Here is a 21974-nt window from a genome sequence, read left to right as displayed (position 1 = left end):
TAAACATTCCTGAATATTGATTGATAATTTAATTTCTAATATTCAAGCAAAAGAAATCCATATCAAATCTAGTTTACCATGTGCACAATTACCACAGGACAATTACCCCCCAAATAGTAGAATCTATCGTAATGTGCACAAAGTCAATTGATTTCCGGGTTTTGGAATTTCTCGTGAATATGCATCAAAATGCCGAATCTTGATAATTTTCTATAGATACTTGAGCGATCCGATCACGAGCCAAGACCATATAAAAGGTGGCTGGATATCGTTACCGCTTTCGATACTTTCGCATACCTTTGGGCTGGATTATTTTGTGACCATGTGATCATGACGTGATCTGCGCAATGAACCAATTAGCAGTCTTCGAAACGCTGCCATGAGCTGTGCAGAACTTGGCTGTCTGTGTCACACAGTCAATGGGTAACAATTCAATGTATGCTGCGGTTGAGACCCCCATTTTCAGCCTAAATTTCTGTTCCAGAGCATCACCAATTTAGAAAGTTGTAGAAATTCTTATTTTTTCCCCGTTCTTGAGACCCTCAAATTTGTGGTTTCTAGGAACAGTGCATGTTCATACTCAATGCAGCGCAGTGGCAAATTGCCACTGACTTTCAACAACAGCAAAAGCTCTGCAGAGTGATTTCGAGGCTGCTGATTGTCGCACTAGAGGGGCTAATGTAGTTTTGCACCGCCCAACTTCAAGCAATTTCTCCACCAGAAAATTGCAGAAAAGCGACATATACCAAGTGGCCGCATTAATGTAGTAGACTAATAAGAATAGACGAAGGTATGCCCCAAACCAGGGGTTGTTTCATAAAGGACTTGCAACTGTTGTAACTTTGCCATTATGGCAACTACCATGGTAAAAGGGCTCAGCAGCCAATCAAAATCAAGGTTGCCATGGTAGTTGTCATAATAGCAAAGTTACAAAAGTTGTAACTCTATTAAACGGGCCTCTGGTCTACATTTCATCAAAAGAAAGAAAGTGTATTGGCACAAAATGACTCGGTATGAACTATTTCTAAATTTTTACTCTTTATCTCCTTTAAGGTATATTCTGACAATACAAGTGAGCCAGGCAGACTCTATCCACTCGGCGTTCCCATAGGCGGAAGTAAGGAATATGTCAGTGAGAGAGATTCCTAGTAAACGTGTTGACTCTGTGAGGTTTAGCACGTACAGCAGCGAAGACCTGAAGCAGTTGAGTGTGAAAGAATTAACTAATCCAAGATCTTTTGATGACCTCGGGCACCCAACCTTAGGAGGCCTCTATGACCCTGCTCTAGGTAAGTCCACAAAGTCTCTGTATGGTTTAGCATGTAAAGCAGTGAAGGCCTAAAGCAGTTGAGTGTGAAAGAATTTATTAATCCAAGATCTTATGATGACATTGGACGCCCAACCATAGGAGGCCTCTATGGTCCTGAACCAAGTAAGTCCATGAAGTCTCAAAGACTATGAGGTATGGCATTTACAGCAGTTCTTAAGGTCTGAAGCAGTTGAGTGTGAAAGAATTAACTAATCCAAGATCTTTTGATGACCTTTGACACCAAACCTTAGGAGACCTCAATGATCCTGCACTAGGTAAGTTTATGAAGGGTCAAAGACTCTGAGGTTTAGCTCGTACAGTAGACCTGAAGCGGAAGGAAAGAGATTGCAATGCCACATGATTCATAATGCTTTTTACCTACATGTACGTGTAGTATGATCCAAAGTAGTTCCTTTCCTGCCGAAACACTAGAACATGATGAATGTGTTTAGCATCTCATTGATAAAAAGTCTAATCGACAGTGACGAATATGATCATGCATGCTATACAGTGGCAGTCAGCAATCTTTGGGTGTAATTGCACTCGAATCTACACTCTTGCCCAGAACAATAGAGTAAACAAGCCAGAACAATGGATTCCCTGGACCATTTCTTTTGTTCTGGCTCAAGTGTAAAAATTTGTGCCGGTGTAACGATATCCAATTTGAGTGAAATGCTCCTACTCTCTGTTGTCATCTTCTGCATTCATTTTGAATCTTTCACTCGTGTCTTACAGGTCCAAGTGATCGAGATGAGCTCTGTGGAACATGCAGCTTGGGTCAGTTCCATTGTCCAGGTCACATGGGTCATGTGACCCTGCCACTTCCTGTCTTCAATCCGCTCTTCTTTCCGCTTGTTCGTCAGGTAAGCATGCATTAACCTCTGTCATTTACATAGACTTTGTGCAGGGAATATCCAAAAGTAGACTGTTGACTACTGAATTCTGTCATTCCCATGGGGGGGGGGGGGTTGCAGCAGGTGATGCCCCCCCCCATATATAAGGAAAAAAGGGGTAAAAAAAAAATAACTAGGGGAAAGGGGAAGAGATGAGAAGAAAGATGAGCATAAACTTCGGTTTGATACCTCCAGTATTCACTTGAAAATAAGAAATGAGGTCATCTTCAGTACATGTTGCACCCCCCCCCCCCCCATCAGAATTCCTTGGCATAATACTATTAGCCACTGCGCACAACTGCACATGCATGTAAATTAAATAAATGATTTTTACAAATTATTTCCATTCTATTTTTTTACCGTTATTCTCTTTTTCTCATTTCCCCTCTTTTGGCCTTCGGTCTCTATCCGCCCACCCCTCTCTTCCATTTCTCTATTCCTATCTGTCTTTCTGTCTCTCTCTCTCCCTTTATTCTGTTGTCTCTATCTGTTTCTCTCTCTCTCTCTCTCTGACTTTCTGTCTCTTAATCTGTCTATTTTCTGTCTCTCTGTTATCCCACTTTCTCCCCACTCCCTGTTCTTTGCCTCTCTCTCTTTCTCTCGTTCTCTTCCTCCCTCTGTCTTACTGTCTCTCTATCTCCTTTTTTTTGTTTCTGCCTTTATTTCCTCTCCCTCCTCTTTGCCTCTGTACCCCCCTCTCTCTCTGCATTTTGGTCTCTTTATCTCCCTCTCTACCTTCGTTTTCTCTGCCTCCTCCCTTTCTCCCCTCTTCCTCCATCTCTCTCTCTTCTCTCTTCGTCCACCTCCATCTATCTCTGACCTCTCTCCCTCCCTCCCTGTAGCTCCTTCATGGTAGTTGTTTAGAGTGTAACCACCTGCTCGCCCCTCGATGGACCCTGTGTCTGGTAGTCCACCAGCTCCGTTGCTTGGATCACGGTTTGTTGGGTAGCGTAGGAGACCTTGCCGAAGTGGCCAGTCAGGTCATCTCTGAATCGGATGATGAAGGATTGGTTGATGAGATGGAGACGAGTCTAAGAGAATATGTGGATAAGATCCTATCTGGTAAGCACTTTTTGATAATGATGATAATAATGATATAATGATGATAGTGATGGTGATGATGATGATGATGATATAATGGTAACAATGAAGATGTTGATGATGATCATCATCATCATGATATAATGGTGATGGTGATGATGTTGTTGATGATGATGATGATGATCATATGATGACAATGATGATGATGATGATGGTGATGATGTTGTTGATGATGATGATGATGATGATGATGATCATGATCATGATATAATGGTGATGGTGATGATGTTGTTGATGATGATGATATAATGGTAACAATGATGATGATGATGATGATCATCATCATCATGATATAATGGTGATGGTGATGATGTTGTTGATGATGATGATGATGATGACAATGATGATGATGATATAATGGCAATGATGATGATGTTGATGGTAATGATGATGATGTTGATGATGATAATGATGATGATCATCATCATGATCATGATGTTGATGTTGATGATGATGTTAATGATGATGATGAATCAGATGAAGAATTGACCGATGAGATCGAAACACCTTTCAAAGAATATGTAATAAGATCCTATCTGGTAAGCTCTTTGTGATAATGATAATAATGATGAAAATGATGATGATGGTCCTACACTTCCACACCACCAATGAATGTATCCCTTATCATTCTTATCTCGTAGAATTAAAGAAAGACGAAACCTCCGAAGCACGTCACATTGAGGAGTGTCGACGTAATGTCATCCAGTCCTTCATACGTCAGCACATAGCGTCACGCGGTAGGAAGTGTCCTCTGTGCAAGAAACCGGTCCGTGAGATCCGTCCTCTCCATAATAGCGTTATCCTCACCAAGGTGACCAGTGGTACTGGTCAAGGGCTCCAGATGGTCTATCTTTCTCCTCATGAAGCTAGGAAACATCTTCGGAAACTGATGCAAAATGATGGTAAGTAAGGAGTCAGTTACATTCTTCAGTTTATTCAATGGCAGCAGCCTTATGTTGTTGTAAAGGTACAAGACAGCAGTTGCTGCAGACAATTATTTCTTAAGAAAGTCTTTTAAATCAAGGTTAATTGTTAAAATATTTTCATACATCTAGATCTGGTACATTAATGTAAACTTACATGTATCTTTGTAAAATCATGAAATCTCAGCTCAAAATTGATGATTCTGATGATATCACTAACACAGAAAAGCATATTTTGGGCAGTGTATTAATTTTGCTTCGAAAAATACCAGACATTGATGGAATTCCGTGCTTATTTTGCTCATTTCTCAGCAATTACGCATTTTCTTCCAGAGCTATTTGGCACATATTTTTATTTATACATACATACACTTTGAGGGTAGTTTCTTGGATTCTGTTTTCTGGAATTTATCTTTAAAACAATTACCTTATTCTACAGAGGTCACTTTTCAGGCAAAACAAGGATGTTACATATGTCATAACTCTAAAAATAAGCTTTATCTGATATATCCTCAATTTTTTTACAATTTGAGACACCAGGTTTTAACAGTCCAGTGACAATATGTGGTAAGCAGTAATAATGATAATAATATTCCGCATTTATATAGCGCTTAATACATCGGAACGACGTCTCTAAGCGCTTTACAGACATATTATTACCCCGGTCATCGGATCCTTGCATGCCCGCATACAATGTATGCACCTTCTCCACTCCCTGGGGAGCATTCCAACAAGAGTACCCATTAACTACTGGGTGGAGAGTGGCAAAGTGTGGATTAACGCCTTGCCAAAGGACGTTAGGCCATGGTGGGATTCGAACACACGACCCTCTGATTATAAGGCGAGAGTCAGAACCGCTACACCACGACGCTTCCGTAAGTAAAACCTTATCTCCTTGTTTGTTTGTTTGTTTCTAGGTAAAGTTTTACGTCATATTTTTGGAGTTCTAGATCTGCCTAGCATGCATGGTGAAGACTCCACTATAGATCAGTTCTTCCTAGAAGCACTCCCAGTCATTCCCTCAAAGTTTAGACCGGTAAGATCCATCTCTCTTCTTCTTAATGGTGGTCGTTTTTATTTATGATGTCAGTGAAATCTGTTCTAGGTTTTATTTTACTTTGCGTACACTCCTGGTGGGTGTTTCATAAAGCTGTTCGTAAAGTTACGCACGACTTTACGCAAGACTGGAACCTGTTGTAAGGTCATAAATCAATTACATAGGGATATCACAGAGCACAAGAAAGGATCACCAGTCGTGCGTAAAGTCATTCGTATCTTACGAACAGCTTTATGAAACACCCACCAGATTATGCTTGTTGTGACTCTAGGGATTTTTAGCCTGAGATGTCATTGATGATGATGATAATCCACAGCATTTATATTGCGCCATACTTCTTTTAGAAACATCCATATGTGCGGGCTCATCCAACTCAGCTAATTACTACACATCTGCTGAAATATATGAATCTTGAGGGACGATTTAAAAAGTTCAATGGAACACAGTGCAGCAACCTGTGATTGATAACTGCAATCTGCTAACACATAATTTGATTTTCAACACTTTGACCCCCACATTCCTACTACATGAAATATGATAATTATTAGACAAAGAAAGTGATGAACAGATACATAGTGATATTTGTGAGGTTTTTATGCCTTTACCAACCACACGTTGTTGCAAGAGGCGTTTTTTTGTGTGAATCGTTATGTTTCTGGTCGTTACATTATGATGTCATCCCGCTCAGTGCGGGACGGCATATATGTTTGCAACTTGAATCTTGGGGCAATTACCCTTAAATAGAGCCATGATTCTAAGCGTGGCATGCTTTTTCTGCAGTAAAGCAATTCAATCTGGACTTTATTGAAACATGCGTCATAGAGGCATGATATTTTCCCGACTAAAATCTGAAATCCGATTTTTTTTTTTTTTCTTTTTTTTTCTTCAGATTTTTGAAAATTTAAATTTTTTTTTTTTTTTTTAACGTGAAATCCTTTGCCCAAGAACATTCTCATGCTGTTTTTGCTTCTTTTTTAAGTCAAATGATAAAACTATCATGCAGACTCACCTTGAAAAATCACTTTTTATTTCTTTACTACATGTATACAAGAGCTTGTAACCCCGACCGGGATGCCTCAGACTTCGTCGGTGACTTAGCGACCGATGGCTATTTTTCAGATTTTTTTTTTAAGAGAGGAATATCGTGCCTGGTCATAGCAAAAGCATTCAGCCTCCAAAGGGTTAAATAATCAATCCTCATTCATTTCCAGGTATCTACTGCGGGAGACAAGACCTTTGAGAATCCACAGACCGGTAACCTCTCCAAGGTCCTCAAGGATTGTCACGTATTGCGTCTCTTGCTGCGGGCCATGAGGCAATCTACCGGCCAGGAAGGATCCGCCGATGCCCCAGTCAAGACTGAATTTGAGACTGCGGAGGTCGACAAGGAGAATGAAGATCAGGTGATCCAGTCAAACTATTTCTTAAGTTCGTTTATTTTCGCAGAAATTACGGTTTATGTTGCGTGTGCCGTGGTCTAGTGGTCCTGACTCTTGCCTTTGAAACAGAAGAGTCGTGGGTTCGAATCCTAGCCATGGCGTGTTTTCCTTCAGCAAGAAATCTCAGGCAAAAAGCGCTTTATAAATCCAGCTGTCATTATTACGGCGCACCATGTGAAAAGTCCTGGAAAGGACTAAGAGAAAGTGGATGGAGGTAGAAATGCACTAGATTAGCAAGAAAGTAGAGGTTAGAAATCAAGAGTGTTTTTTTTTTATGAGTGTAAACCTTAAAAGGACTGTAAACCCAAAGGAGTGAAAAAGCATGAGTAGTAGGCAAGATAAGAGGCTTGCTTAAGTTTAAGAGACGAGAGAAGGCTGTCTTGAGTCGGCAAGTGGAGTTGTAAAGCAGGAGACGAAGAGAGACTTGACGTTTTAGGCAGGTTGTGTGTGTGTATTTGTGTTCTGTCAGACGCGTATCAATCAGATATGATTATTTACGTCTGGGACCGACCTTTAACATCACTATCCAAAGGAAGTGACCAGGGCTCAAACCTCTGCATCAATTTGTAACTTCCCCACATAGCTTGGATTACAGGTGCACACCACAACGCCTAGGCTGACTGTGTCCAGTTTTCTTAGTCCTATCTAGGACTCGCCACATAGTGTACCATAAACCACTTCCATGATTGTCCATGCGACCATGCAGACTTTCAAACATCATCTCATTCATTTCATTAGTCATATCTGTATATGCCATCTAGGGTCCTGTAACACATACATGTAGCCTACATGAAGCTTCTGGTCGTACAATTGATTTTCATGATTGATTTTAGTTTATAGTCATTACAGTCTGTCATTCCAATTTTATCTATGATCAATCGCTAGAAGATTAAATGATTTTTGAGATGTTATCTTGGTTGATGCTGCTTCAGCAACTATGTTGTCTTTGACGAAGGTCTGATGAAATATGCAGCCTGTTAGAAAGCTTACCAAACAAAAAGATAAAATTTCATAATTCGAAAAAGGGAACATTTCACAAGCACTCAATCCAGGTTTGATGAAGTTTGCAGCCTCTTAGAAAGCTTACCAAAACAAACAGATAAAATTTCATAATTCCAAAAAAGGGAACATTTCACAAGCACTCAATCCAGGTGAGGTAAATGGGAACCTTGCAGGTATTTATTCCTTGAAATGCAGAGGTGTGTAACACCTGGGCCCCGTCTTACAAAGAGTTACGATAGATCCAATCATAATTCTATGGAAATCCATCAGTGTCATAATTTTTTCTACAGGAAATGTGCAAAATGTCCTTTGTTAACAAAGGAGAACACACCAAACTGTCAAGAAATCAATGAATTTATGGATATACATTCATATCTAGAAAAAAATTTGAGCAAACATTCATTTCATATGTTGACTTTGCTGGCCTTCCATAGTTGCGATTGATTCAATCAATTATAACTATGGACGGCCAGCAACGTCAACATCTATTATGCGTGTTTCTTCAAAATATTTTTGAACTATGATGTATATTCATGCACTCATTGTTTTCTTTAAAATTCACTGTGCTTCTCTTTGTTTATAAGGGACATTGTTCAAATTTCCTGTAGAAAAAATTATGACACTGATGGATTTCCATAGAGTTGCGATTGATCCGATCAATCACAACTATGGAAAGCCAGCAACATCTAAAATACATGTTCAAAATATTTTCTAGATATGAAGTATATTTATACATTCATTGTTTTCTTGACTATTCAGTATGCTTCTTTTTGTTTTCAATGGACATCTTGTGCAAATTTCCTAAAGAAAAAATTATGTCATTGATGGATTTCCATACACTTGAGATTGATAGGATCAATCGTAACTCTTTGAAGACGGGGCCCTGCTCTGATCAAGACAGTAATTATGCTTCGCTATTGTAGAGTGCTTAGAGACTTCTGATGTATATTAAGCAATTACAATTATTCTTTTTTATGTTTGTTTTATTAGAGCATCTTGAGCTCTGTCCCAGGGAAGACTTTACCGGAGAAACTTCAGAATGCTCTGACCCAACTTCAGACCCATGTTAATTGTGTCATTGACAGTGACCTTGACAAGGTTTCTACCGATAAAGCACCAGGCATCAAACAGGTCAGTTAGATGATGATGATGATGATGTTGCTGACAATATTAATAAAGGTGATGATGGTGATGATGATGGTGATGGTGATAATGATGATGATGATGATGGTGATAATGATGATGATAATGATGATGATGATGGTGATTGTGAGGAGAATGGTGATGATAGTAATGATGATGAAGGTGATGGTGATGGTGATGATGATAATGGTGATGATGATGGTGATGGTGATGGTGATGGTGATGATGATGATGATAATGGTGATGGAGATGAGGATGATGGTGATGGTGATGTTGCTGACAATATTAATGAAGGTGATGATGGTGATGGTGATAATGATGATGATGAGTTTCAGCTTATATGATGCTATCTATATTCCCTCTCTCTCTTTCTCTCATGATCATCATCAGCTTCTTGAGAGGAAAGAGGGTCTCTTCAGGAAGCACATGATGGGCAAACGTGTCAACTACGCGGCTCGTTCCGTCATCTCACCCGATCCTTACATCAACACGGATGAGATAGGTATCCCAGAGGTCATTGCAAAGCGTCTGACGTACCCCCAGCCCGTGACTGACTGGAACGCCCAGGAACTCAGACAGATGGTTATGAACGGACCTGATGTTCATCCTGGGTAAATGATCATTTGATAATGGGTGATTTCAAGTACGGTGTTGGCCTTGGTGTTGGTGTTAGTGTTGAAATTTGGATTGCTTCCCCTAGCTCCAAAACTCAGATTTTGTAACACTTATCCAGATCACATGATTGACATCTCAACAACTAGTGAGTGACTTTTCGAGACCATCTTCATGTTATTTTTGGTGTTATAATCGTGTAAAAATTGGCCTAACACCAACACCAAAAGGTCAACACTGAACTTTAAATCACCCATTGACTTACTTTTAAGAAGACGCTACATACACTGCATCCCCCCCCCCTTAAAGCAGATATGAACCAATAGCGCCATCTCGAGTCCTCAACTACTCATACCTGGCCAGTTTCCGGCCCATAATACTAGTGTAGTCTAGTAATATAGACCCACTTGAATGATAACATGCTAATTAACCACTCAATACATTTATACCACAATAATTATGTTACCATGTAGCAAAATAATATTACCCTTCCTCTCAAAACATTTTAGTCTCTCTATACAAATACAATTATAGGTCAATTTATTCTCTGTAGTATTGGTAGATATCTGAAAACGTATATTTTTAAGACTATGTATTTATAACACACAGTCAATGAGAGACCACACACAATTCACTCCCCCTTTGAAAAAAAGGAAAACGGCATTGCCAGGTACCTTTTCAACAGACCCCAACAAGAAGAGTTTGACATGCAATGTCAAAATCAAGCTGCACAGAAACAAGGGTCAAGATTTTTATTTAGGATGCTACAACTTTGCGTAAGAAAGGGATGGCCCATTAGCTTATCCTTTGTTTTCTTTGTTATGTTTCTGTCACTAATCTCTAAATGAGAGTGGTTTCAGATTCACATGTGAGTTTCTGCCCAAATCGCTTCTGGGGCCCGTTTTATAAAGGGCATGCAACTGTTGTAAATTTGCCATAATGGCAACTACCATGGTAACAGGGCTCAGCAGCCAATCAGAGTCAAGGTTTCCATGGTAGTTGCCTTAATGGCAAAGTTACAACAGTTGCAAGTCCTTTATGAAACAGGCCCGAGGTATGCCTCTGGATTTGGTTTTTACTCTGCAGGTATTTGGTCGCGAATCAAAAGAGATTTCATTCCGACTATTAACGTTAAATTTATGATTAAAACATATCAAATGATTGTGATATCTATCTCTAAATACAGATGTCCTTTTCTGTGGAATGCACTGTATATTTCACAAAGTAGTTTTTTTCAAGTCATGACAAGGTGGTATTGAGTCTAGCGAGGGAAATATATGTGTGGTATCTCCCGAAAATTGATGCCAGTGGTAAGAGCATTGGACTCATAATCACAAGGTTGTGAGTTCGAATCCCCACTCTGCCATTGTCTCCACTTTGAAAAAGGCCCGAGAGAGTAATATCTGTCGTCTATAACGTCAGCCACTATGACTGATTAACCTAGACGTAAAATGTTTCCTAGGTAATTGGTTATATGCCAGCTTGGTGTTTTCCAGCAAAAGCTGTCCTGTGGAGTTCCTACAGGAGTTACCATAAAGAGAGAGAAAGAGATATTTATTATTAACTACAGCTGTATAATGTTCAACGCAAGTTATCATTTGTAGTAACCTATGTGTGTTTACATGTAGGTACTTCTGACTTCAGGTCATTCATGAAGTATTCCTGGCTATGTAATATTGTGATTTAAATCACAGGGAATGACATTTCAACTGCAATTATGGGATAATGGCATTAAATAATGAATTTCTGGGTGGGAATTCCATCATACCTGATTACGAGTGCTTTTGAGGGAATTATGTTGTTTGTTGCAGAGCTTTACTGATTGAGAATGAGGATGGGTCGCAGGTCAAACTACGAGCAGATAACCAATCGCAGAGAGAATCCGTTGCTAAGAGACTGCTTACACCTAGTAACTTCAATAAACAAAACATTGGATCAAAGAAGGTATGTATGTCTATTGATGTCTCCCTGTTCATTTTGTTTTATAGTCCTCGTACTAAAAATGTTACCATCGGATTGGTTAAAAGTTAATCATGTGATACAGCGTAGTTCACTTGCAATGATGGAACTTTTGTGTTGTTTTTTTCATTCTTTAGCTTATACTGTAGAGTCTCAACACATTATGGATGAGAATGAGTACATGCTAGGCCTCAGTCATTATGTTTATTTTGAAAAAAAATGTTTAGATGCTACTTGTAAATGGGCTGTTAGGGTTAACCGACAAGGGTGTAAAGCAAAAAAAAACCTACAAAGATGAGATTTGCAACTGTAGCTGATTGAGAATCTGATTGAACACCCAAGAGTAGGTCACCATTTGTCTGTAAAATACTTGGTAATTTACATACAGCTTTATGAAAATACCACGCAGGTCTGATAAATTCTTTTCCTGGCATACAAGTGACTCTTCACATTAGACTTTCATTTGTATTCTGTCATTTCCAAAAGTTTTGATAGCGACTATGATTGTAATTAAGTAATATTTTTATTAATTCTACTTCAGTTTTGCTTTATTATTTGATTTTTTTTTCACCATAGGTTCATAGACACCTTCAGACCGGTGATATAGTGTTATTGAATCGTCAGCCGACACTACACAAACCAGGCATCATGGCTCATAAGGTAATTATGACAACTCAAATCAATCAGAATTTGCTTCATCCTTCATTGTTGTGCTTTGTTGGAGTTGTTTCTGTCCATTAGGAATAGATAAATGCTTCTTTACTTGCTTTTAGATAGCTACCGACCTCTAGGATTGGTCCAATTATGCATATAGGTGTGAAATTGATAGTATTAATGTTCGGGGTCACTTGGTCAGAGGTCATGTAAATCTGACAATGTCTTGTTCTAGCAATAACTATAGAATTGTTTTAGGGTTCAGTTTCAAACTTGGCTCATGTATGTCTATTGGAGTGACAATGATCTGGGGCCCGTTTCTTAAAGCTGTTCGTAAGAGTGACTTTAAGAACGAATGGTGATCCTTTCTTGTGGTAAACGATGTTCACCATTACATGTTGGTGATTATTTAGCACGTAAGAAAGGGTCACCAGTCATTCTTAAAGTCACTCTTAACTTACAAACAGCTTTATGAAACACCCACCAGATTGGAGTTTGGGCTCATAGGGTCAAAGTTCCAAGGTCACAGAAGTTGTTATATACCTGAAAAAGATGTTTTGTTCTTGTGATAACAGAAGAATCATTGGAGAGTGGGTGTACATCAGGGATCAGTTTTGTATCCTCTGCTGTTCATTAGTGTAATTGATGCATCAATCATTGCTCATATCTACAGGTCAGAGTTCTTCCTGGGGAGAAAACGCTGCGTTTACACTACTCATCATGTAAGACGTACAATGCTGACTTTGATGGAGACGAGATGAACGTGCACTTTCCTCAGAATGAACTAGGCAGGGCAGAGGCGCTTACCATCGGTAGGGATTCACATATTTATGACCTTTCTCACAAAGCCAACAAAAAGTTGCCAAACATTCATTTTGTGATTCTTATTGAGCTTGAAAAAGCATGTCCTACGCTTTCAAATGATATGGAATCCCATCGAAATTATCAAGGAGTTAACTTTAGAACTTCAAATTTTGACATTATGAAGAAGAATATTTAATTCAAATGACATTATTTTCTAATTTGTACATTATAAATTTCACTCTTTTTGCTATTTACAGAGAACCTGTCCTGGTGATTTATTGTTGGTTTAGAGGTGCCATGTCACATGTGTACTTTACTTGGAATGTTTCTGCACTCTGTAAATATACTATTTACAATTGTGGCTGGCTGTTTTTTAATATTGGCTATGTTTAGATAGAAAGCAGTGCTATGACCATTGTCACAGTGTTGCATTTAAACTATGGCCTATATTCAAAAAGTTGGATTTGATTCAAACACTGATCTAAAGTTATGGTTTGAATGTGGATAGCCAATTGTGACACTAATTTGTAGGAGTAGGAGTTCATGTTATCCTTTGGTTGCTTGCTTTCAAGCATTTATGCTTTCTGTATAGCAATCAGGGGGCCCTTTCATAAAGCTGTACGTACGTTTAGAGCATCTTTAAGAACGACCGGTAAACCTTTCTTACGCGCTAAATAATCACCAATGAACATTTAATGAAGAATATCATTTACCACAAGAAAGGATCACCAGTCGCTCTTAAAGTGGTTCTTAACTTGCCAACAGCTTTATGAAACTGCCCCCAGGTAAGATATCTCTTACTTATTATTGTTCTTTCTGTACTATTTTGTCGTTACCTGAATTCAGTGAGCACCAATCATCAGTATCTTGTCCCTAAGGATGGCACCCCTCTAGGAGGTCTTATCCAAGATCATATCGTCGCTGGAGTTAGGATGACGGTCAGAGGTAGATTCTTTACAAGGTAAAGCACTAAATAGGAAAATTCATTCAAGGCATCATTTTTACAACATACAGTTGTGCTCAAAAGTTAGTGAACCCCATCACAAAATAATAATAATAATAGGCATTTATATAGCGCCATCTATCTAGAAATATTCTATTCCGAGGCGCGATGTTATTATCATTATTACCCCGGCTTTAGCTCGAGCTGCCTTTCAGCGCTCATGCATTCAAGGAATTAATCCTGCCGGGTACCCATTCACCTCACCTGGGTTGAGTGCAGCACACTGTGGATAAATTTCTTGCTGAAGGAAATTACGCCATGGCTGGGATTCAAACCCACGACCCTCTGTTTCAAAGTCAGAAGACTAATCCACTGGGCCACAACGATCCACGCACTCCTTTAACGCCACAAAATGCACTCCATGCTGAATGTTGAATGTAGACAACACCACTACAATGTTCTACGAGCCCAGAGAAACAATCTTTATTTAATGTGATATTTTGTCACCTGACTTAACAATTAAATATCTAAAACATGGCAAAACTCGAACACTTTAAATATGTTTATTTTCTGGTGGGGTTCACTAACTTTTGAGCACCACTGTATCTCAGACACAAATGACTGATAGGACCTTGGAGCTCAGGTTTTCAAAAGTCAAAGCAATATTAACCACTGGCTTTGATTAATGTATGAAATGTTTAATTCATTTCATTCATTTATTGTATACATAAAAGGATAATTGGTTGTACTTTCATTTATTCTTGCTGAACAATAATCACAGATTAATATGACATCATTCAACTATCATGGAACGCACTGGTTTCCACAACTGGTTCCAAGTTATTTCCCGATGAAAAAAATAATAAGTTAGAACTCTCCAAGGCAACTGGCTCAAGTTGTAAATTAATTTTTCTAAGAACACAATGTAAATTAAAGATAAACCAATTCATCAGAAAATACAAACATAATTTGAAATTTCACTGAATTGTAAAGGGTAGTAAAAAGTTTAAATAAGATCTTGTCCATGTATTTATTCAAATACTTCAAATTACACATGTATATATGCACCTGCACTACAGGAACAAGAGCTTTTATTATAAAATAACAGTATGTGAAGAGTTACACACATGAACACACAACTAGTGCATCTATCTTCATCACCTTGAAGCAGCACTTACTCTGGGAGAAGAAGAAGACATGTTCAAATACTTGTAAGAGGTAAGCTTTTGGATTGATGTCTCTCATATTGGTAAAGAATTATTGGTTTGTAATTGCTTTGACTCTCTTTAAAGGCTTGAGTACCAACAGCTTGTTTACTGTTCACTCACTGATAAAGAGGGTCCTGTCAAGTGCCTTCCTCCGTGTATGATAAAGCCCGCCCTCTTGTGGTCCGGGAAGCAACTGATCTCTACCATCATCATCAACACCATACCAGAGGGATGTAAACCGCTTGACTTTGTCGGGAAATCAAAGATCACAAATAAGGTGAGAATCAAGTCAATCATGTATTCTGACAGACCTGCCAACCAGTATGTTTTTGGTCGTATTTAGTAGGTTTTTTTTTTTTTTTTAATCGTAATTTATTGAGAAAAATCATCTCTATATGTCCCTATTTCATAAAACTTACACAGATATGGTTATTAGATCAATGTAATTTCAGGTAACTTGTTTTTTTTTTCAATAATTTTGTTAAAACCAGGGTAAGATATACACATGTTTAAAAAAAAAATTTAATCTGCAAGAGCAGAGCGCATTTTAGCTTGCATGCAGCTTGAGCACCACGATGAGCAAGTGCGCCATGCATTTTATTATGAAATTCACTTTTTGGGGGAAAAATACACTTTTTCATTCACAGAGGTTGGCAGGTCTGTTCTGAGTATTTGTTCTTGAATGTTAGGAAAAGAAACAAATAACCTTTTACTATCTCACACACAGCAGAGTGAGGCTATTTATAGGCACCACTTTTCAGGGGGGGGCGGCAATGGCATCATAAATATTAAAATCTTAACCAAGGTTAAGTTTTTGAAAACATAAGTTTTAAAGTATTAGGAACTATTTAATGATTGGACATGGGTAATCAAGTGTCACTGATCAATTGGTACAAGATTTTGATATTTCAATGGAACAGTCAACAACCCTGCGTATATTGAATCGTGTTATGCAGAAGAGAGTGCTAGAGGTGTTCCGCTTGTTTCCTTTTTATTCCTTGATTGAAATTTTTAAAGTGGTAAGGAAGAAAAGGAGAAGAATAAGGAAGATAAAGGGAATCGAAGATGAAATAAAGGAAAAGGAAAATAAAATGGGGATGGATAAAAAGGAGATCAGGATTTTCTGGTATCGCATCGCAATTTGCTCCACATTTTTTTTTTTTTTAACTGCTTCACAAAATATCTTTTGCATACCAATTTTTTACATAGAATTTTACTGAACATAGTTGAAAGTTTTTCTTTTTCAACCAGATGTCAAATTTGAGAAGTAAAAGTGTTCCCTGCAGAAGGAGTAGGGCGAGGGGGGAGGAAGAAGGAAAAGGAGAAAGCCGCATTGGTAGTATTGGAATCCAATTATTTCTCATTACTATAGAAGATTATTGCTAATAACATATAATGCATACCCATATTTTTATTCCAATCATTGTTTGCAGGCCTGGATAAAAGGCAAGCCGCACAAACCCAAAGCAGGTGGTAGCGCCCTCGTTGGTCTCGACATGTGTGAGTCTGAGGTCATAGTACGAGCAGGGGAGCTTCTCTCTGGTGTGCTGGACAAGGGTAACTATGGTCCTACACCGTATGGCCTGGTCCACTGTATTTATGAGGTAAGGCTCCCCATACATGATAATGAATATTTGTTAAAGGCAAAGTAAAGGGGGGTATCTCCCCTGGCTTGAAACTACTTACATTGGGCTAGTTGCAAAAATGTCTCTGAAACGCCTCCAGACAAGGTGATGAGTGCTTAGCCCGACAGTCGCGGGGATGTTGCTGCACAGTCTCCTAGGAGTCACCGCAACATGTTTGAAACATCTTTCAGATGTTGCTGCAACTAAGCAAAGTCTGCAAGATGTTGCAGCATCTTCTTGGAGCAATATCCCCGCGACTGTCGGGCAAAGTGCCTGTCACCTTGCCTGAAGACATCGCAGAGATGTCTCTGAGGTGTTGCAGAGATGCACTGGCGGATCCAGGGGGCACGTGCCCCCCCCCCCCACCTTTTGAGAAGCAAAATTAAAATGTGTAATGACAAAATGCCATTTGTGGTTGAAAACCTTTTTTTTTTTGCTTGTCAAAAGTTTCCTCCGAAAAATTTGCCCCCCCCCCCCTTGTGAAAATCCTAGATCCGCCCCTGCAGAGATGTCTCCTTGCTTAAACTGAAGAAACATATACATTGGAGACATCTCCGTGACTGTCGTCTCTGAGTTACCTCTTTGGGTGAGATAGGGCCTTTAGAGTACATGTCTGTATTTGCTTATTTTGCTTATTTTTCTTTCAATTTTTTGTAATTTATCGAAAGCACATCACATGTTGATCTGACAACAGATGACCAATGCTGAATGGTGAGAAACCATGAAATGCTCTCCTGCAGAGCTTTTGTAAAAGGACTAGTCAGACATTTCATCCCACAAAAGTCTGTTTTATCTGACAGTTACCAGAGTAACAGTGCTTCTTAGCCAATAGAAATGAAGGAAAGTTGTCAGATCCGACAACTTTTCTGACAAAGATGTTTATGAAATTCTTTCCTGGTTTCCTTTACAGCTTTATGGAGGTCACATAGCTGGTAAACTACTGAGCCATTTTGGACGTCTCTTCACAACGTTCTTACAACAGCACACCGGATTTACTCTAGGACCAGAGGATATCATTGTCACAGAAAAGGTATGAAATATGATTTGACACTTGGGCCTTTTAATTACATCTAAATAAAAGCATGACGTGGTAAAGTGAAACTTTAACATTATAAAGAAGCAACAGGCAACATTCAAAATACAATTTAAAAGATATCAATTAACAACAACAAATAATAGGCTAGAGACCCATCAAGACTAATCAACTTGATGATGAAAAGGTATACATCAATGCATACCTGCCAACCATTCCGATTTTGGCGGAATTATAACCGATTTTTAGACCTCCATTCCGAATTCCGAATTTTAAAACCAAAATTCCGATTTTTGGGTTAATCAATATAGTGTTGAAATTATTGAAACGGCTGTATAATGCGACTAACGCATGCACGGCTGTAAGATGCGACTAACGCATAAACGACTGGAGCGCACGGCTACGCAAATATGCTAGCTACATGATATACACAGAGAGCGACTTTAAATGGCGCGCGAACACTGCTAAGTGCGCAGTTCCATTGCAAATACATTTGAAAATTAAAGAGCATACACGCAACGGCAGCACTTAGGGCGCTACATTTTGAGGTGATGTCGTTAGCGTTGACTTCCGGAAAAAAATGGCGGCTGACATTGGCTAGCGAAAGAGCCAGTTTTTAGTGAGGACATGTTTTCACAATCCACGAACATCGGAAAAACCGTGAAAAAGTAACCTTTTTAGACCCCTTGTTTCCTAACAACGATGTTAAGAATCACCGATGGTGATATTTTTGACGCGAAACAAGGTGATTTAGGTAAGAAAATTTCACTTTTTATATGAGGTTTTTCCCCATGTCGCCGGATGATTTTGTAGTGTGGGAGTGAGTTAGTGATGTAGCGTACATATCTAGAGTGTGTTGGTGTTTGCAGTGGTATATCGCTGAGTCTGCTGATGATTAATGAACGGCAGGTCGTTGAACCGGCCCCCGCCCGGCCGCGTACCGATGCAATTAAGTTAGATCTATCCCTACGCAATTTTAACATTGATCTGTACTTTTATTTTTGGAATAATTGTCAATTTTTTTAGGAAGAAAGATGATCAACTTTCGATCTCGGGTTGAGCCTTCGGAGCCGAATGCCAAATCTATTCTACTTGCTTCGCTTGCCTAAACCATGCCTAAACTCCCGGCGCCCGCCCAGTGGCTGCGCCTCACCCTCCCCGTCTTACCGGCGCACCGCAAGTGCAGTGGTGGGTGCGGGTCGGGCGCATGCAGCCGTTAGTTTCGGCTCCGTTTTTGTCATGGTTGAAAATCTGCTTTCTTCTACCAACAAGCACTTATCAAATGTAGGTTATGATATAATCTTGTCCTCAGTCAGTAACCCCTGTGTGGACAATAACATGAATAAGACAATGTCAATGTTTGGCTTATTTTCTCTTGATGCATGATTGATAGGCTGGATAATAAATGTTTGATTTTTGGGCTTGTCAGTTTTTAATACAGTAGGGATAACTTAAATCTTAATTCATCATAAAATCTTGAAATTATTTTTTGTCTAATTAAAAATAGAATGTGTGGAGATGAAGATCTGCAATCAATCTCACTTTCCACCAATAGAGGGCCTCACAAAAATATGCTCAAAATCAAAGTTTTTAAAGAGCTCTGATGAACAAGAAAAATTATCCCTAAGTCTATATAGATTTAAATGAAAACATATCACACCTGAATGAAACTGGGTGGTTTTTGTCACAAAAGTGATATTTTAAAGACCTTTTTTTTATTTTTAATCGATAAATAAAGGTAGACTCTACATGTAGGTCATCCTCTGGTGTGGTAATGAGGGTAAATTTGCTTTAAAAAGTGTAGGGAAATGCTACTTTACCGTTGGAACGGACCGGACACCCGCTCGGCGCCCTCGGAACTTTGATACTGATTTTTTATTATCAAAGGTTGGCAGGTATGCATCAATGTGTAAAAAGACTCACAGACCCCCCAAAAAAAATAAAGAGTCTATTGAGTGAATGATTTTTCTTCAGATTCTAAACTATTCCATATCAACGGTCTGATAATAAAAACAGCATTTATTTAGTATTCTTAAGCACAGAGGGGTAAAGGAGTCAGAAATTAGTAAGAAGAGACTTAGATGTTCTAAAGGCAAGTTTTTGCAGCAATGTTTACCTTTAAAAATATGAAACATGCATTATGTAACTTGTGTAAGACTTTCACATAATCAGGATAAGAATGTGAACAATACGGTAAATGAAAAACACAACATTTTAGATGACTGATTGCGCAATGCCAAATTTCATTGTGCCACAGAAAAACTAGAATCAGAAGAGAACCTGTTTGTAGAAATATTCGCTCTTTTCCAGGAAGGCATGAAGAAATCAATAGTCATAAAATAGCCTCAATGCACTCTACCATTACAGTCATTGATCATGATATTACTTTATAACAGGCTGATGAGGACCGTCGTGAAACACTGGATCAAACTAAAGACTGTGGATCAGAGGCTGTTGCTAAGGCATTGGGTGTAGAGGAATTCACCGGTGTCCATGACAACAGACTTGCAAAGAAATATGAAGATGCCCACAGGTATATCTGTCAATTTTTTTTTTTTTTTTTGTCTTCTCATGTCAAGAATCTTTATTATTGTCATGTTAATGCATTTTAAACCAGTTCGCTTGCAATTAGTATATCACTACTGTTTTAAATCTGGTTTATTCGTCCGTGACACAGAGTACGGCCAGTCGCTCCTTGGTACATCACTGGAGCAGTTGTGCTAAATTTTCTGCACTAGTTATTAAAATATATAAAATGTCACAAATGAGTTCAATAATCATCCAATCGTTAATTTAGCTACAACGGTTCCATGACAATTGCTCCACTGGGAAATCTGCACGTTAAGCCAAACATAAAACTTAACCTCCAAAATTAAGTAAACCCTGATCTAATCGTTACATTATTCTGAACCAAAAACACTATGACAATCCTAACTCCAACCCTATGCCCTCTATTTAGACTGGAGCACATGTCGTGTCGCCGCTACAACACCATTTTGCTGATATGACCAGGTGTATTGATTGTCGTCATGATTATTGCTTGATTTGTATAAGTTGTATTTGTGTTTTTGTTTATCACCAGCGAGCATCGAAATTTCCATTTATTGATAATGATAATTGTAATAATAGTTGCATTTATATAGCCCTTGATTCGTTGGTTTCTAAGTGTTTTACTTTGTAAATATTATTACCCTGGGGCGGTATTCTGAGGTCATTTTATCTTTAAAATATTTTATTTTATCTCTTAAAATGAAATTGGTATTCTGAGATGACATTTTATCTCTCAGATAAAATTTTTAATTTTATTTTGCGTATAAATTTTATCTTGCGTATCTATGATGATACGCAACAGAGCAGTGGCTGCGTAGTCATACCCATCGCGTATCTGGCCATTGCAACGCGGGTGATGTGCTTGCGCCCAAGTTACTTTGAAGAAAAAATGAAATAAACTTAAAAGAGGGTAAGGGCTATTTTATCTTCGCGACGTTGATTTCGTCAATATTTCTAGGTGAATTAACTCCAAATGTTGGCCTGAAAATTAAGAAAAATGATATATTCATTGAGAACAACACCTTAAAGTTATTCTTGTACAATCAGGAAGTATTCCATATGACTTTTCTTTACTAATATTGTCTTTGAAATGATGCTTGAAAAGATGCGATATAGACTTCGAAAAAAAGATGAGAGTATTGCCATTTTTGTTAAAAAGAAATCTCTGTACAGACGCGCAGGCGTATAGTGCAAGCGTATTGAAGTCAATAAATTGACGCAATCTCACTCTTTCGCCACACCTCCTAGCGGAATGGATTTCCATTGGTTGAGTAATATGAGAGAGCTATAAAAGCGCGTTTCTAATTGGATATTGATTAAAAAATAGGTGTGTCTTACAGAGATAAAATGGAGATAAAATTGTTCTCAGAATACCAATTCGGAGAGATTTTAAGGGTATTTTATCTCACTGATTTTAGCGGAGATAAAATATTTTATTTTATCTGAGATAAAATGGATCTCAGAATACCACCCCTGGTCATAGGATCTATCACTGTTCCACACATTAAATTCCCCATCTCCACTCCCTGGGGAGTAGCCTGGCCAGGCAACCGTTTATCCGTGCCCACGTGTCAATCTAATCACATTGACGTTCGCATCCTTCCGGGTACCCATTTAACACCTAGATGGAGAGTGACAAACGTGGATTAGTGCCTTGCCAAAGGACATTACTTGCCAGGTGGGATTTGAACCCTCGATCCTTCGTTTAAGAGTCAAGTG

General features: G+C 38.7%; 1 protein-coding gene across 2 annotated transcripts in view; it reads left to right on the top strand.

The window, feature by feature from the left end:
• The first annotated feature begins 1035 nt into the window (after nt 1–1035).
• Nucleotides 1036–21974, top strand: part of LOC129270824 (DNA-directed RNA polymerase I subunit RPA1-like) — a 43919-nt gene continuing 22980 nt past the window's right edge. For both annotated transcript variants that reach the window (XR_010295128.1, XM_064106777.1), the window contains exons 1-16: nt 1036–1289; nt 2045–2172; nt 3045–3264; nt 3945–4205; nt 5144–5262; nt 6495–6686; nt 8715–8855; nt 9258–9478; nt 11291–11423; nt 12015–12098; nt 12766–12904; nt 13743–13857; nt 15132–15324; nt 16481–16651; nt 17583–17702; nt 20102–20238. Coding sequence is in view for 1 of the 2 variants with exons in the window: in XM_064106777.1 (XP_063962847.1) it covers nt 1127–1289; nt 2045–2172; nt 3045–3264; nt 3945–4205; nt 5144–5262; nt 6495–6686; nt 8715–8855; nt 9258–9478; nt 11291–11423; nt 12015–12098; nt 12766–12904; nt 13743–13857; nt 15132–15324; nt 16481–16651; nt 17583–17702; nt 20102–20238 (2537 nt within the window). In the remaining variant the exon portion in view is untranslated. The remainder of the gene's footprint in view (nt 1290–2044; nt 2173–3044; nt 3265–3944; nt 4206–5143; nt 5263–6494; nt 6687–8714; nt 8856–9257; nt 9479–11290; nt 11424–12014; nt 12099–12765; nt 12905–13742; nt 13858–15131; nt 15325–16480; nt 16652–17582; nt 17703–20101; nt 20239–21974) is intronic.

The sequence above is a fragment of the Lytechinus pictus genome, chromosome 11, assembly GCF_037042905.1.
Source record: "Lytechinus pictus isolate F3 Inbred chromosome 11, Lp3.0, whole genome shotgun sequence".
Lineage (NCBI taxonomy): Eukaryota > Metazoa > Echinodermata > Echinoidea > Temnopleuroida > Toxopneustidae > Lytechinus > Lytechinus pictus.
The sequence above is the reverse complement of the archived record's forward strand: the minus strand, read 5'-3'. Positions and strand labels throughout refer to the sequence as shown.